This window comes from Cynocephalus volans, chromosome 6 (assembly GCF_027409185.1).
Source record: "Cynocephalus volans isolate mCynVol1 chromosome 6, mCynVol1.pri, whole genome shotgun sequence".
Classification (NCBI taxonomy): Eukaryota; Metazoa; Chordata; class Mammalia; order Dermoptera; family Cynocephalidae; genus Cynocephalus; species Cynocephalus volans.
Genome location: NC_084465.1, coordinates 65,731,947 through 65,748,116, shown reverse-complemented (window position 1 = coordinate 65,748,116; position 16,170 = coordinate 65,731,947). Strand labels below are relative to the sequence as shown.

The window sequence follows — 16,170 nt, the reverse complement described above, 5'->3', positions numbered from 1 at the left end:
TATGTACTAAGTATTGTTAATATTTACTTAATACTTGACAAGTCTATTTTTTTGAAACTTTGATTGAATGACATTTTCTGTATATTGCCTTTTTTTTCTTTTTTCCCCCACATCTAGCACATAACAGACCAACAAGGAAGATCTCCATTAAATATTTGTGAAGAAAACAAACAAAATAACTGGGAAGAAGCTGCAAAATTATTGAAGGAAGCCATTAACAAACCAGTAAGAATAATCTTCATAAACAGAGCCAAGCATAGTATTTAAACTGATAGGTAATTTGAGGATCTGTGCCAGAAGTGGAAGGATGAATTGAATGGTTGGCTTCTTTACTGCTATAAAACCTCATTGTTAAACTTCATAGGTATTAAATTTATTATCCCTAACACATTTGGAATGATAAATTTGGGCACTTATTCTTACATAACAAAATAAAACTTGTAAAAATAAATAAATATAACTTTCAAAACACTTAAAATTAATCTAATTTTCAGTATAACCTCTATACTTGATGTGCTGATTACAAATAATTCTAATGTATTCATTGAAGCATATCCCTCAACTTAGGCCTTCTAAACAACATTTTATATTTGTAAATAAAAGCATTGCACATCATTCATTATTTTAGTTTCAGCAAGTTAGTTTATGTGTAGTAGACTAATTTTCCTCCTCACGAAAGTGAAATAAGTGATTTCCTAGTTCTTATACTCTGCTAATTCAACCTGGCCTTTTCATCTAATTACACCTGAATTAAATTCATAAATCTAATGCTGGGCACACATAGCCGTTAAAAAAATATTGTATTAAAAAGGGCATAAAGAAATATGATTTGTAAGAATGAATATGCTAATAATAAAAAAAATTTTTTAAATATGTCACTTTTAGGTTACTCATCTATCACAATTTCTGGGATGTAACCAAAACAGCAACTAGAGAATAATATATATTGTTAAATCTATTTACTCAGAAATGAAAGTACAGATTAAAAAAAAAAGAAATAACAAGCATAAAACTTGATAAATGCATCAATAAAATTAAACTCTTATTAAAACATTAAATAAAATTACGTAATTTGAAGAGAATAAAAATAACATGAAATATATTTCTTTTATAATATTGTATTCTTCTAAAAATAATATGTATTGAAAAATCTAAAAAAAAAGTATTAAAAAGAGTAAAGTTTAACTTACAGTTAGCAGTGATATTGAGAAAGAGAAGAAACAATTAAAAGAAACTCAGTTATTCCTAAAAGTTAAAGTGATGATAAAACTATCATTGATTTAAAACTGTTTAATAACTTGCAATCCAGAGAAAAAGATTTATACCAACAGATAAAGGATAAAAGCTTTACACCAACAGATATAACCCATATATTTAAGCCTTTTCAGACATTAACCATCAATTAGACAATAAAAGTTTGTTGAGCTAAGCATCTCTGTGAATTTAACACTACAAAATGCTGAAAGTAATAAGGAATATATGATCTCTGCCTTTAAGGAATGTTACTCATACACACATACTCACCACGCACTCATACATATTTTGTCAGAGAATTATTCCAAGAGCATAAGACAGAGTCAAGAAAATAGATAAGCGCTATTGGCACCGTTATGTTATACTTTACTACAATTTCTTTTCTAGCTGTGTAGTGATAACACATTTTTATTCCTGGCATAATTTTTATATTGGGAATTGATAAGATATAAGGATTGATAAGGTAAAGAATCACTTTATTCAAAACGAACTGCCTGGAAGTTACTTGGGGGCATCAGTTGCTTCCCATAACAATAAAAATCTATTGAGAATGCCACTACTCCCTGAGATTTTTTGAACTGAAGGAAGGAAACTAGCTCAAAGTCCGTTTTGTTCTATAACTTTTACCTGCAAAGTCTTCCTTTCATCACAGATTCATCTTAGAACAAATTATTGCTGGTACACATTTCTGCAGTATGATTTGTGGACCACTAGATTCATGAGGTACCCAGCTAACACTAGATTCAGTAACCAAGTCTGTACTCCCCATATCATATGATATTTGCATTGTACATTAAAGGCTCTAAAACATCCTCTCACAAGAATTTGAAGTTCAGTATTTTTTAAAAAGCCATTTTCCTTAGTTTCCCAAACTTATTTGGCTGGGGAACATCCAGAAGAAAATATTTTACAGAAGCAAAATGTTTTAAAAATGTTCCACAGATTCTGACCCAAAGCAGTTTTTCTGTTATTTTCCATGTTAGGAATCTGTACAAAAGAATATGAAGTTGAAAATGAAGTATCTTGTTGGATGGTAATATGTAATTTCTAAGCAGGTTAAATAATTAATTATCATTTCTTGTCCTAGTATGAAAAAGTTCGAATATACAGAATGGATGGATCATATCGTTCTGTTGAACTGAAGCATGGAAATAATACCACAGTGCAGCAGATAATGGAAGGGATGCGTCTCTCTCAAGAAACACAGCAATATTTCACTATTTGGATCTGTTCGGAAAACCTCAGTAAGAAAGTTTTTATTCTGTCATGTAAACCTCATTATTCCTTTTTGGGAGTTGGTTGGTAAACTTAAGTATAATATATGTTTATTTTGACTTTTAAATTTTGAAATAATACAGTGTTCTTCTCTTTTATATAAATTATTAGTGTTCAAACTACTGGAACAGGTAAGTCCCAGGGACCCTCTCCCCTGCTTCATTCAAAGCATTTTTTGAGTAGCAAAATCCAAAATTTTGTTCTCTGGTAATAGCATTTGATTTTAATGCTGTCAAACCATAGTGCTCATACAACTTGCCTTTATTTTCAGTGCTCATCTCAAAATAATATAATTTGTTTTTTTCCTTTATTTGTCCCCCCCTACTTTTTTTTTTAAAAGATACTCCAGTGTAGGGCGACCCCATGGCGCACTCGGGAGAGTGTGGCGCTGGGAGCGCAATGGCGCTCCCGCTGCGGGTTCAGATCCTATATAGGGATGGCCGGCGCACTCACTGGCCGGCGCGACACCAAGCCAAGGGTTGCGATCCACTTACCGGTCACAAAAAAAAAAAAAAAAAGATAGTCCAGTGTAGTAGTGAGAAGTGGGGGGAAGATTATATTAGTTTTCTGCCAAACCTTTTTATTTAAAATCAACCTAATGTCACTATAGATTTGTCCCTCAAAGTATTGCAAATTACATACTGGGTTTAACTGATTGATGTGACTGCTTATCTAGTCGTTTAATTATACTTTTTTTTTTTTTTAAAGATGACCAGTAAGGGGATCTTAAGCCTTGACTTGGTGTTGTCAGCACCACTCTCATCCATTGAGCAAACTGGCCATCTCTGTACAGGATCTGAACCTGTGACTTTGGTATTATCAGCACCACACTCTCCTGAGTGAGCCACGGGCCGGCCTGGTTTAATTGTATTTTTTTAACATTAAATTCTACTGGTTATGTCATAATTAAATAGGCTATAATATAATTCAGGATTTTAAATACATTTGATAAATTTTATTTATTTTAAGAATTATTTTTATAATTCTGATATCCTTAAAAACAAGCAGTTAAGCACAATTTGGGTAGTAATATTGATTAAAATAATTATTGACCCTTATTTTTGTATTCAGTACTTAACTGCAGAGAGCTTAATACAAATTATCTATGCATTGGAGTTCCAGTGGCACAATCAGTTAGCACGTGGTACTTATATGACAAATTTTCTATACATTGATATAATTGATTTATTTTTGCATTATCATTTATAAAAGGAAAGATATTTTTCAGGCCTTCAACTCAAGCCTTATCATAAACCCTTGCAACATGTTCGTGATTGGCCAGAAATACTTGCTGAGTTGACCAATTTGGATCCTCAAAGGGAAACACCACAGCTTTTCCTAAGAAGAGATGTGAGACTTCCTTTGGAAGTTGAAAAAAAGGTTTGTTTGGAAATCTTATTTATAGTCATTTAAACGCACAGAATCTGTTGAGTTCCTATTGTAGGAATTAGAGGCAGAGAGATTGTGCTGTTTCTGCACTAGGTGTTTTATTTACTTTTGTTGCTGTTCAGTTCCTACATCCTTGTGGTAAGTGGTAGTTTCAGTTATTCTGCTTTGGTTGGTTTTTTCATTTCTACTCCCATTGTCTTAAGAATACAAAAGAAACAGAGAAGCCATCCTAAAAAAAAATTAGCAATCAAATGGGGAGATGAATTATATAGAAAAAGTAATTTTTTGGGTAGTTAGAAAGGAAGTTCAAGTTCAAAGATAAACTTAATAAAGGGCTAATCAGTTGTATAAATTTCAAAGAAGAAAAGAGATATATTGGTGTGGAAGAGAACAGAAAAAAAATCTGAGTGGAGAAGATTGTATTTCTAAAGGCAGCATAAGAAAATTATTCTCAACAGTCAGTGAGTAGCTGTTCTTGACTCAAGCAGAGAATTGTGTAGATAGTAAAAAACAAGAATAGAATTTACATTAGATAATAGCTCTGTTCCAGTATGTCTGGGTTTGAACTACTGTAGATTTTAGAAATGAGGTGAGGTAATGCCATAAGGATGAATGGACAAGGAGAAACCTAAGGGAGAGATTATAACAACTTAAACTAGGCATGATAGTCTAAATACAATGGTAGCTGTGAAAATTGAAGGAAAAAATAAAAGTTCCAAGGTCTCCCAGCATTGGTGAAGAAAAAAAATATAATGCATTTCATGATTTTTTTGTCCATGGAAATATTAGACAGACAAGATTAAACAAATTTCAACACATGAAAATTTCAGTGGCCACGTCTAAACATGGTAAATGTTTTATATGTAACTTTATATTGTCCCTCTTACATTATCAAATCAAAGATAGAGTTAATCGTTTCAACCAAATATACTGGGAATTACATAAAAATTTGTGAAATTTACTAAAAAGTTAAGTCTCAATTATTTGTTAAAAATGTGTTAGAATCACTTTAATAGAATAAAGGGGAAAAAGCCCACATGATCATCTCTGATACAGAAAAGGCATTTGACAAAATCCAGCCCCTTTTCATGATAAAAACTCTCAGAAAACTAGGATAGAAGGGAATTTCCTCGGCATGATAAAGGGCATTTATGAAAAACCCACAGCTGGGGCTGGCCAGTTAGCTCATTGGGTTAAAGCAAGGTGCTGATAACATCACAGTCCCTAACAATTCAAACAGCCTTTTTTGCAAAAATGGAAAGGTCAGTTCTCAAATTCATGTGAAATTGCAGACAGCCTCAAACAATCTTGAGGAAGGAAGAATAAAGTGGGGGGATTCACATTTCTCAACTTCAAAACATACTCTAAAGCTACAGTAATCAAAACATTGTGGTACTAGCATAAAGATAAACATATAGATCAATGGAATAGAATTGAGAGTCCAGAAATAAATCCATACATCTATGGCCAATTAATTTTTGACAAGGGTGTCAAGTCCGTCTAGCAGAGAAAGAATAGTCTCTTCAACAGATGGCGCTGGGACAACTGGAAATTACAAAAGTATAAAATTGGACCCTAACCTCATACCATATATAAAAATTAATTCAAAGTGTTATCAATGATCTAAATATAAGAGCTAAAACCATAAAACTCAATAGAAGAAAGCATGGGGTAAGTCTTCATGACCTTAGATTTGGCAGTGGATTCTTATATATGACACCAAAAGCATGAGCATCAAAAGAAATAATAGGTAAACTGGACTTCATCAAAATCAAAAACTTTTAATGCATCAAAGGATATTATCAAGAAAGTGAAAAGACAAACGTACAGAATGGGAGAAAATATTTGCAAATCATATATCTGATAAAGGTTTACTATCCAGGCTGGCCAGTTAAGCACAGTTGTTGGTTACAGCATGGTGCTGATAACGCTGTAGTTCAGGGTTGGATCCCTGTACCAGCAAGCTGCCAAACACAAACAAGCAAAAAACAATCAAAAAAAGGTTTTCTATTCAAAATAAAGAATTCCTACAACTCAACAATGAAAAGACAAACCACCCAATTAAAAGTAGTCAGTGGACTTGATTAGTATTTCTCCAGCAAACCTGTACAAATGGCCAACAAGCACATAAAAAGATGCTCAACATCATTAGTCATTAAGGATATGAAAATCAAAACCACAAGGAGAAGCCACACCTACTAGGATGGCTGTAAAAAGCAAAACAGAAAATAACGAGTGTTGGTGAGCATGTAGAGAAATTGGAACTTTCATATATTGCAGGTGAGAGAGTAAAATAGTGTAGACAATGTGGAGAACAGTGTGGTTGTTCTTCAGAAATTAAGCATACAGTTACTGTGTGATCCAACATTTCCACTCCTAGGTATATACCTGAAAGAACTGAAAACGGGGACTCAGACATACTTGTACATCATTGTTCACTACAGCTATTCATAATATTTTGAATAATATAAATAATATTTTGAATATGTTGGCTGTTTATAATAGCCAAAAAAGTGGAAACAACCTGAATGTCTATTAGCAGATGTGTGGACAAACAAAATGTGGTATATGTACAATGAAATATTATTGAGCCATAAGAAGGAATTAAGTTCTCATACATGCCCTTCACAGATGAACCTTGAAAACATGCTAAGTGAGTTAAACCACACAGAACAAATATTTTGATTCCATTCATATTATAATTTATAATTATATAAATAATCTAGAATAGGCAAACTCATAGGACAGAAAATAGCTTAAAGATTACCAGAGGTGTTGGGGTGGAGGGGAATGGGGAGTTATTCTTAATGGTTATAGAATTTCTTTTTGAGGTGATGTAAAAGTTGTGGATATAATGTGACAGTAGCACAACGTTGTGAATGTAATTAATGCCACTGAATTATATACTTAAAAATGGTTAAAATGGCAACCTAAAAATTTTTTTTTGTTTTTTTTAATTGAAACATATTGATTGTCCATATTTATGGGATACAGAGTTATATTCCAATACATGTATACAATGTGTAGTGATTTAATCAGGGTAGTTGGCAAATTCATCATTGTAAAAATTTTTAGTTTCTTTGTGATGAGAGCATTTATAATAGCCAAAAAGGTGAAAACAACCTAAGTGTCTATCAGCAGATATATTTTACCATGATTTTAAAAAATGTATTAAATCTATAAAATCTGCAAATAATTTAAGTAGACTTAGTCTATCTTCATTTTCCACCCAAGTAATATTTTAAGAATTGGCTGGTTGGTTAGAATGCAGTGTTATACCACCAAGGTCAAGGGTTCAGATCCTTGTACCGGCCAGTCACCAAAAATAAAAATAAATGAGTAAATAAAAATTTTAAAAAATAAAAGTTGGCTGGTGTAGAGGAAAGGGGCAATAATGATAATACTTGGATAATAAATAAATAGCATAATTATACTATAAAATAAAGTGGACTTGAGTAAAAAAGAAGCAAGGCTTAGTACGTTCTTAAGTCAGAATATCACGATGACCTGGTAAAATACTTGTTTTTCATTCATTGTGTAATTATAAGAAATTACTATCTGTACCATCTGAAAAATAGAAGAATTGCACTTATTGGTTACCATAATTCTTGTAGTGTGAAAACAGCCTTATTTCATTAGAAGAGAACAATTGTTGACTAAAACTCATCGAACATATTATTTGGAAATTCATAACTGTTATCTAATCAAACTCTTCAAATTCACTAAGTCAATTTTTATTAGTAAAATATGCCTTCATTCCATGTTTTTTCTCCAATATTTTATTTTGAGACATTAAAGAAAGAGTAATATACCATATACCATTCATTAGATTCACTAACATTTTGCTGTATTTGTTTCATCTTTTTTTTCTTTGTGAACCATTTTAAAGTGAGTTGTACATATCATGGCACTTTATCCCTACTTATTTGGCATGCATCTCCTGAGAATAAGGACATACCACAATGCTATTTTCAACCTAATAAAATTAATACCTTCATGATAACATCCAGTATCTGATCTAAATTCAGATTTTTCCCAATTGTTTCAAAAGGTCTTTTATAGTTCACAAATGCAAGGAAGGGTCTTGTCAAGATTCACACTTTATCTAGCAAGGTATTTGGCTATCTCTTTAGAACAGTTCCCACATCTTTTATTTTCTGCGAAATCTGTTTCAGTTTTTTAATATTGTACAGAGTACTAGAAAGTTGAAAAACAGATTTACTTTAGTTACTATGACAAAAATCATTTTTACCATAGGATTTGGTATTGTTGTGAATTGTATTTGAAAATACTTTAAGTATTCATTCATAAACATTATAATTGGTGATTATTTCCAATTAGAAATATATTCTGTAGGCTAGCATTTTTCAATCTTTATTAATCTTATTGGATAATGTGAAACTTTAAAGTTTTAAAAACTTAAAAAAAACCTATACTCTCCTTTAATATTATTTGAAAGTGCAAAGTCTTTTTGGTCAAATAAAATTTAAAATGTTTTTTTTAAAACAAGCTTTTTAAACTACATTTGCCCTTCTGGGAATTGACATACTTTTATCTTCTTTGAGGTTCACTACTATATTGTAACATAAAACATAGGCAACAGAAAAATGTTTCAAGAATATAAAAATTTAGATAAAATTGTGCTAGAAATTACCTATATCCATAAACTTATGATAATATTATAAGATGGTAAATCGGGTTAGCAAGCTATAGCCTATGGCCATATCCTGCCTGCTGCCCATTTTTATACAATCTGCAAGCAAAGAAAGGTTTTTTATATTTCTTAATGGTTGAAAAAAATCAAAAGAACAATATTTTATGTGAAAATTTTATGAAATTCAAATTTCACTATCCGTACATAACGTTTTATTAGAACACCACCACACTCATTTGTGATGTATTGCCTGTGGCTGCTTTTGTGCTACAATGACAGTTAAGTAATGGCAACAGAGATCATATGGCTCACAAAGCTTAAAATATTACTGTCTGGCCCTTAACAGAAGAAGTTTGCCAGCCCACACTCTAAATCAATAACAGCTTGTTTACATGCAAATATATAGCTTTTGCTTCTCCAACATCAGACAGTGGTAAGTTGTACATTTGTAAGAGGAAATTATAGCCTAATAACCAAATTACTCTTTTTCTTTTAAGATTGAAGATCCACTAGCTATTCTTATTCTCTTTGACGAAGCCAGATATCATTTATTGAAGGGCTTCTATACAGCTCCTGATGCTAAACTGATAACATTGGCAAGTCTGCTGTTGCAAATAGTTTATGGAAATTATGAAAGTAAGAAACACAAGCAAGGTTTCCTAAAGTAAGTATTTAATACATTGCATGATCTTGTGCTATGCTCAAGATTCCATTTAACCAAGAAAGTTTAAAAATGTTATTATTAAAAGGATTTATACATTGAATACAAGGCATAGAATGAGAAAAAAAAAAACGCTACTATAGTAAAGCATTCTTCATGTTATAATCTCCAAAGTTATCTTTCTTATATTTGACCGTAGTTTGATGTACTTTATTTATTTATTTATTTATCTTTCTTTACTGTATGTTTAAATAAGTTAATGAAAACCTGACTTGAGTAAGTAGTAAAAAAAGTTTTATAAGGCAGATGCATTTAGGAATCCCACCATTAAAAACTAGCTTCATGATCAGTTTTTGGGAGAAAACACTGAGCATATCTAAAGTGTTTGTTATGGTTTTCAGTTTTCAAAAATATATCCTAGTTATTGAAAGAAGAAACATTTCTCTAAGTCGATAACGTTAGGATTCTGGCTTTTTGCTTGAAATTTTTAGAGTTCTCTGATATTTTACAACATAGTACTTTTCAGCTTAAAAATTATGTTACTTAAAGCCATTTGTGACAGAATGATTATTGTACTTTAGCTGCTAAAGGTGATTTATTTAAAGGGTGTTGACATGTGTGCTTACAGTGAAGAAAATCTAAAATCCATTGTACCTATTACTAAACTGAAAAGTAAGGCACCTCACTGGACAAATCGAATACTTCATGAATACAAGGTAAGCTGTTTAATAGAAATAAAAACATTTTTATAGCCTAGTTAAAATTCTATTAATATTATTAATGTTTTGCCCATAGTTACATTAAATTTATAGTTCTGAAATTAAGAATGGATCTTTTAGTTCACAATGCCTGAAACAAAGTAGCAGATACTTTTATTTTTAGTAATGTAGAATCTGTTACTGAATACCTTATATATGCTGAATACTGGTAAGGGCTAGAGATAAAAATTTGCAATAATGTACTATTTCTGCCCATGAGGCACTTAAAACCTAATATAATAGACGAGCAATATTTTTATATCTCAATTTTTATAAATATTAAGATCACAAAAGAAAAAGTACTCTTGGGATAATGTTCCATAATTTTATTCTTCTTTGAAGCAGCCTTGATTTTAAAATCTGCTTAGTTGACCTATTTCTTATTTTTATTTTTATACTTCTCTTATTTTTATTTTATCTCATTTATTTTTAGAGTCTTAGTACAAGTGAGGGTGTCAGTAAAGAAATGCATCACCTTCAGCGCATGTTCTTACAGAATTGTTGGGAAATTCCAACATATGGAGCAGCTTTTTTCACAGGACAGATATTTACAAAGGCAAGCCCCAGCAATCATAAAGTTATTCCTGTGTATGTAGGAGTCAATATAAAAGGACTTCATCTCCTCAACATGGAAACTAAGGTAAATTTTCAGCTGTTTTTGACCACTCACATCATATAAAATCTAAAATAACAGTACCAGCCTATGTAAAGAAACTAGAAATGTTATGTATACAAGACTGTTCATTCATTGCAAAAGTTGAGGGGGAAAACTAAATGATTATCAGTAGGAGGTTAACATTAATTATAGTACATTTCTGCATTGGAATACCTTCAGCCATATAAAAGTCTATTGAGTATTTTTGTGTAGAATGATCTCCAAGATGTATTTAGTGAAAAAGCAGGGTTCTGAACCATATGTAATATGCTACCATTGATGTAAAAATAGGAGGAAGTAAAGATTATCTTTATGTAAATACGTATTGCTTGTGTATGCATTAAAAAATCTCTTGAAGCCTTTAGAGAAGAGAACCAGGTAACTGGGAATAGGAATTAAGGAAGGAGACTTCCCTGTATACCTGTCTTAGTTCAGGCTGCTGTGGCAAATTACCATAGACTGGGTGACTTATAGACAATGGAAATTTATTTCTCACAGTACTGAAAGCTGGAAGGGTACCAGCATGGTCTGGTTCTGGTGAGGGCCTTCTTCCAGATTGCAGACTGCTGATTTCTTGTTGTATCCTCAGATGGCAGAAAGAATTCTGAGAGCCTTCTATAAGGGCACTAATTCCATTCATGAGGGCTCCATACTCATGACCTAATTAACTCCCAAAGGCCCAATCTCCTAATACCATCACATTGGAAGTTAGGATATCAACATATGAATGGAGGACAGACATTCTATTTATAACAGTACCATTTTGTACCTTAAATATTTTTTTTTAACTGTGTGATTATATTATCTGTTTAAAACATCAATTAGGTTTAAATGAAAAAATACGGATAAAAAATAATTAAAATGTACTATCTGACATAAGGGCTTCACTTTGAAAATTAGACTTAGTTTTAGAATTAGTTATAAGAAACTTTTGGAGGCAGGATGAAGTGTGGAAGAGATTGTGAACATCCATGAGATACTTCAGATCTTTTCAATAAGAATTTGTTACTGTATGGTGCTCTTTTTGCTAATCAAAGTCACATATTTAAAATACATAGTTATCAATTATTTTTAACACATTTAAACAAGATGAACAGCTTTCTAGTTTATAATAGGAAGATAATAAAAATCAAATCTAATCTGTCAATTCAGATTTGTCAAGAGTAGACCATTTTCCAAATCAGTTAAAGTAATAACTGAGATTATGCATTTTAAAAAAGCATTTCAGATTAGGAAATTTCATTATGAACCTAATTTTTATTTTCCTTGTTTTCATAAGTCTTTATTATGTAATCACATAACTTCTTAAAGAATCCCACTCATAGTTTAGCCATTTCTTACTAATTCGGGATCATCCATATGGGCAACAGTTATTTCACTTTGCTATTAGACATACCTGTGGACGGAGATAGAGACATAGGGCCAAATAGGGTCTGATTTCAGTAATTGACTTGGAGGTTGATTTCTTAAATGCTGTATAACAGCAGCTTGCTTTTGGGTCATTTGCTTATCATTTTCTCTTAAAACTATTTTGCTCACACAGAACAGTCTGCTGCTTATTAGCTTGTAACCACTTTCTGTTTCTGTTGTACTAAGTTTGTTAAAGGAAATGAAGGAGAAAAGCCCCCCACCATTTCAAGAAATTTTTCCTTTGCTGTTTCAGAGCATTTTATACCAACATGTACAATCTCTTCTTCATAGAACCGAATGGTGGTGCTGTGGATGGTGATGCTGTGCCATTTCTCTAAGCTGTGTTTTATGTTTGACTTGATAGCATTCCAAGCTTAGGCAACAATAAAAAGCTTCATAGCATCCAAATAATGGTTTAGCAGTATCTTCCAGCATTTCATATTCTGAATATATTCTGGTCTGGGAGTTGAATAAGTGAGATATCAGAAGCAGGTAGAGGATGATAGCAACATTATTAGTTAACAGTCTGCTTTTTTAGGATAAGATGTTCAATTTCTAGAAATATAAATAGAAATTCTATCCTTGGGTATATAAAAAGATGATTGAACCAAAGGGTTAAGATGTTTTCTGTCCATTCTGACCATTACCTTGTGCTCTGTAAGCCACTGATAAATCTAGGTGTAAGTCATCTTTGAAAGTTCTAAGATGATTACATTTTCCATTCACCAAAGGTGGGAACAAATAGCTTGTTCTCAGTTGTCTTAAATTCATCAAGATCTGCTAGGGTTGAATTTGACAAGGTTCACTAAAATAGAGTAAACACCCTCATCTGCAAAAACACCTTTCATTTGCATTTGAACTCTACATGGGATACATTAACCTCAGATATTAATTCTCAGGAAAAGCCATAGAAGACAGCTGTGTTTTTATATCAGTTATTTCTACCTTCTGTATCTTCTTTCTCTGAAATAAAGTTGCCCATCAGAAAATATATAGCTCAGCCAATTTCTATACTTACATAAAATGTAAACACCATTGAATAGATAAGTGCACTATGTTGTGGTTTAGCATTTTACTATAGTGAGTGTGTTGCAGTCTCCACAACTGAACTGTACTTGTTATGTTTTCAACCTTAATAGTACCACTATCACACCCGGGCAATAGATTATCCTTTGCTGACGTTAATTTATGTTGACCATCGAAGTGAAACTGGTTGTTTAAACACCCACTTAGTCCCATTCTACATGAGCAGTTGTCAACATCACTATTTCTCCAATCTGCTTGTCACCTGTGTGCTGTTTCTGACTTCTGTGGTCTTCCCACTTCTCTCAATTATCCTTCTCAACTGTTTCTCTTGTGATTTTTTTTACTTCCCTCACTTGAGCACCTTGCCCTTTGTAGGTTTTACCTCCTAATGAGAGCTGCTTTTTCCTTTTGGAATAGCTTCGTCACTTAAAAAGCACCTTGTGAAATGTTTGGCTCTTCAACTCTATTCAACTATTTTCGTTATTTGGAGTTTGTCAAGAATTTCTTCCTCACTACACATTGTCCCTTAATAACAAAACTTGTGTTTTTATCTTATGGGCTCAGTACTTTTGTTGGAAATCTGACCTCCATGTAATTGAGGAGTTGTTATACCACAGATGTATGTTTTTCTGTATATTAAACTATTTTGAGGCCATATTAATGGACTGTTTTCTGGCTTTTGATTAAAGAAATTTCAAGTGATTGATCCAAAAGATAGGCAGTTTAAGGTATTATGACATCTTGACTCATGTTTCTGTTGGTAAGTAGCGATTTTAGCACACCCTATGTATAGAATTGTATTTTACAATATGAATATATATAGCTGTTTTTTAAACAAGATATTATTAGTTTTCCATTATACATAATATACTCTCATGTAAATAAATAATGCTGTTTCATTTATAGAACCTTGCTTTAAAAATGCTCTGAGCCATTATCTTTTTTGGCATATTCTTAGTTTATTATTTAGAATCAATATTACAAGAATTGCTATTCAGGGATAGCTGATGTTTCTAAACATATATATTTTATGGGGTGGCATGAACACTTTCTTCATATATGTGTGCTCAAAGAATATATGTTTAGGGCAAGAAAATGCAAGTTACTGCTAGGAGAGAATTTTAAAAAATAATCAAGACTGTCGAATACCTGCTTAAATACAGCATTAAGTTACTAAATTATAGGAATAGTTTACTTTAATGTTGATTTTTATATAGTTCTGTTTAATTTATGAGGAGTATATTATTTTTAAAATTATGTTTAATTTTACATTAAATATAACTACTTATTTTCAGTGCGATGAAATTGCCTAAGTCAGCATGCTACCCCTATTGCATGAATTTCAGATCTGAAAATACTATGTGAATACTCAAAAGAAAGGTACTGAATAAATTAGAGATAATTTTTAACCTGCAAAAAGTAAAAGCTTGTAGTGCATTTCATTGTCCTGAAAGTCACTGATAAGAATATGCCTCTTTAAAAATTTTTGTCAGTCTGATACAAAGAATATCATTGCTCAAAGCAGTCTCCTGAGAGCCTGCCATCTCTGTGATTCTGTGCTGCAGTTGTGTGAGATTAGTGTGGGCACTTTGAATAGATTGTAGTATAAAATTCAAAACCATTATGTTTAGATCTGACTAGATATGTATAGATAGAAAGAGAAGGTAAATGTTGTTTTTAATATATAGTCAATATAATGGTTTCTAATTATGTTTCAGGCTTTACTCATCAGTCTTAAGTATGGTTGTTTTATGTGGCAACTGGGAGATGCTGATACTTGTTTTCAGATCCATAGTATGGAAAATAAAATGAGCTTTGTCGTACACACAAAACAGGTAAGTATTTGTCAATTATTTTGCACTTCTGATAATGAACTACTGTATTAGTAAAGTTAAAGGTATTTCTTTTTTTAAAAGTGACATAATCCATTTAACTTCAAGGAAAACCTCTACTATTAAATGAAATTAAAATATTTAAGACTGAGGAAAAAAGGCAGGCCTTTCCTAAGCAAGGAAAGCCAGAACCTTAATTTGAATACTTCTTTTCAGTTTTATAACAATTAAGCTTCTTGTGCCATTTCTTTTAATTCTGGTCAGTATTCTCTGTCTCTTCTATCAAGTTATTAGGTAGTCTTTTTCTCTTCTTGACAAGTATCCTATCTGAGCCACTATTTGTATTCAGCAGGTCGCTTCTTAAATCTCTTCAAAAAGCCTGAGTAAATATTATCTCTGTACTCTGTATACAAGCTTCCTCCTGATAAGAAAGTTCCCTTTTCAAATAGATACCTATTGCCATGTATGTCCTTTAAGCATTCTTACACGTTTGATACTTATTGTTGACATATATTTTACTTTGTAGGCTGGTCTCGTGGTAAAACTGTTAATGAAGCTAAATGGACAGTTCATGCCCACTGAAAGAAATTCATGAAAGTAGCTGGTACTCAAGCCACCACATTTTGTAGTGTAGTTTTTTTCTGTGAAAGACTTCTTAAAATGTTACTTTTAGTAAGGTATTTAGTTTCCTGTAATATATATGTATACTATTACATTGTACAGAATCTGTACTTTTATTTGGTGTGTAATATACCAATTAGTTTTATATAATGTCCTCATAAGCTATTCTGATTTTTGAGAGAAACACATAAAAAAAAATTGTAGATTGATAGTCTGTATAATATTAGATAAAATAGCCTTTATAAAAAGTTATTTTTGGTAAATGGTAAAGAATTTGGAGTGCACTGTGATGAAATTAAAGTGTAGCTTTGGTATAACTTTGTGTGTTATTTCAAAATATACTGAAAGTTAACATGATTTGAATAAAGAAAATTTATTTTCTACTTGAACCATGTAACACTGTTATTTAAAATATTTTTCTGAAACTTATAAGCATTTCCCAACATGTTTTTTAAAGTCTTGGTTGAAATGTATATCTAGTATAAGGTAGTTTTTCTCAAAGTGTATTTCTTGAATCCCTTGCATAATTACCTGGGCGACTGTTAAAAACAAATATTTCAGCAATTCATGTTAGACAAGTTCACTCACTCTCTGGAAGTAGCAGAGACTGGGAATCTTAAGTTTTAGCTTTCCAT

At 31.7% G+C, this 16,170-nt stretch overlaps 1 protein-coding gene across 4 annotated transcripts in view; it reads left to right on the top strand.

The window, feature by feature from the left end:
- Positions 1 to 15,684, top strand: part of KRIT1 (KRIT1 ankyrin repeat containing) — a 32,892-nt gene extending 17,208 nt beyond the window's left edge. For all 4 annotated transcript variants that reach the window (XM_063099262.1, XM_063099261.1, XM_063099263.1 and 1 more), the window contains 8 exons: positions 118 to 225; positions 2,342 to 2,498; positions 3,758 to 3,909; positions 9,070 to 9,236; positions 9,862 to 9,949; positions 10,425 to 10,631; positions 14,801 to 14,917; positions 15,441 to 15,684. In XM_063099262.1, the coding sequence (XP_062955332.1) occupies positions 118 to 225; positions 2,342 to 2,498; positions 3,758 to 3,909; positions 9,070 to 9,236; positions 9,862 to 9,949; positions 10,425 to 10,631; positions 14,801 to 14,917; positions 15,441 to 15,509 (1,065 nt within the window). In that variant the 3' untranslated portion in view covers positions 15,510 to 15,684. The remainder of the gene's footprint in view (positions 1 to 117; positions 226 to 2,341; positions 2,499 to 3,757; positions 3,910 to 9,069; positions 9,237 to 9,861; positions 9,950 to 10,424; positions 10,632 to 14,800; positions 14,918 to 15,440) is intronic.
- The last annotated feature ends 486 nt before the right edge of the window (positions 15,685 to 16,170 follow it).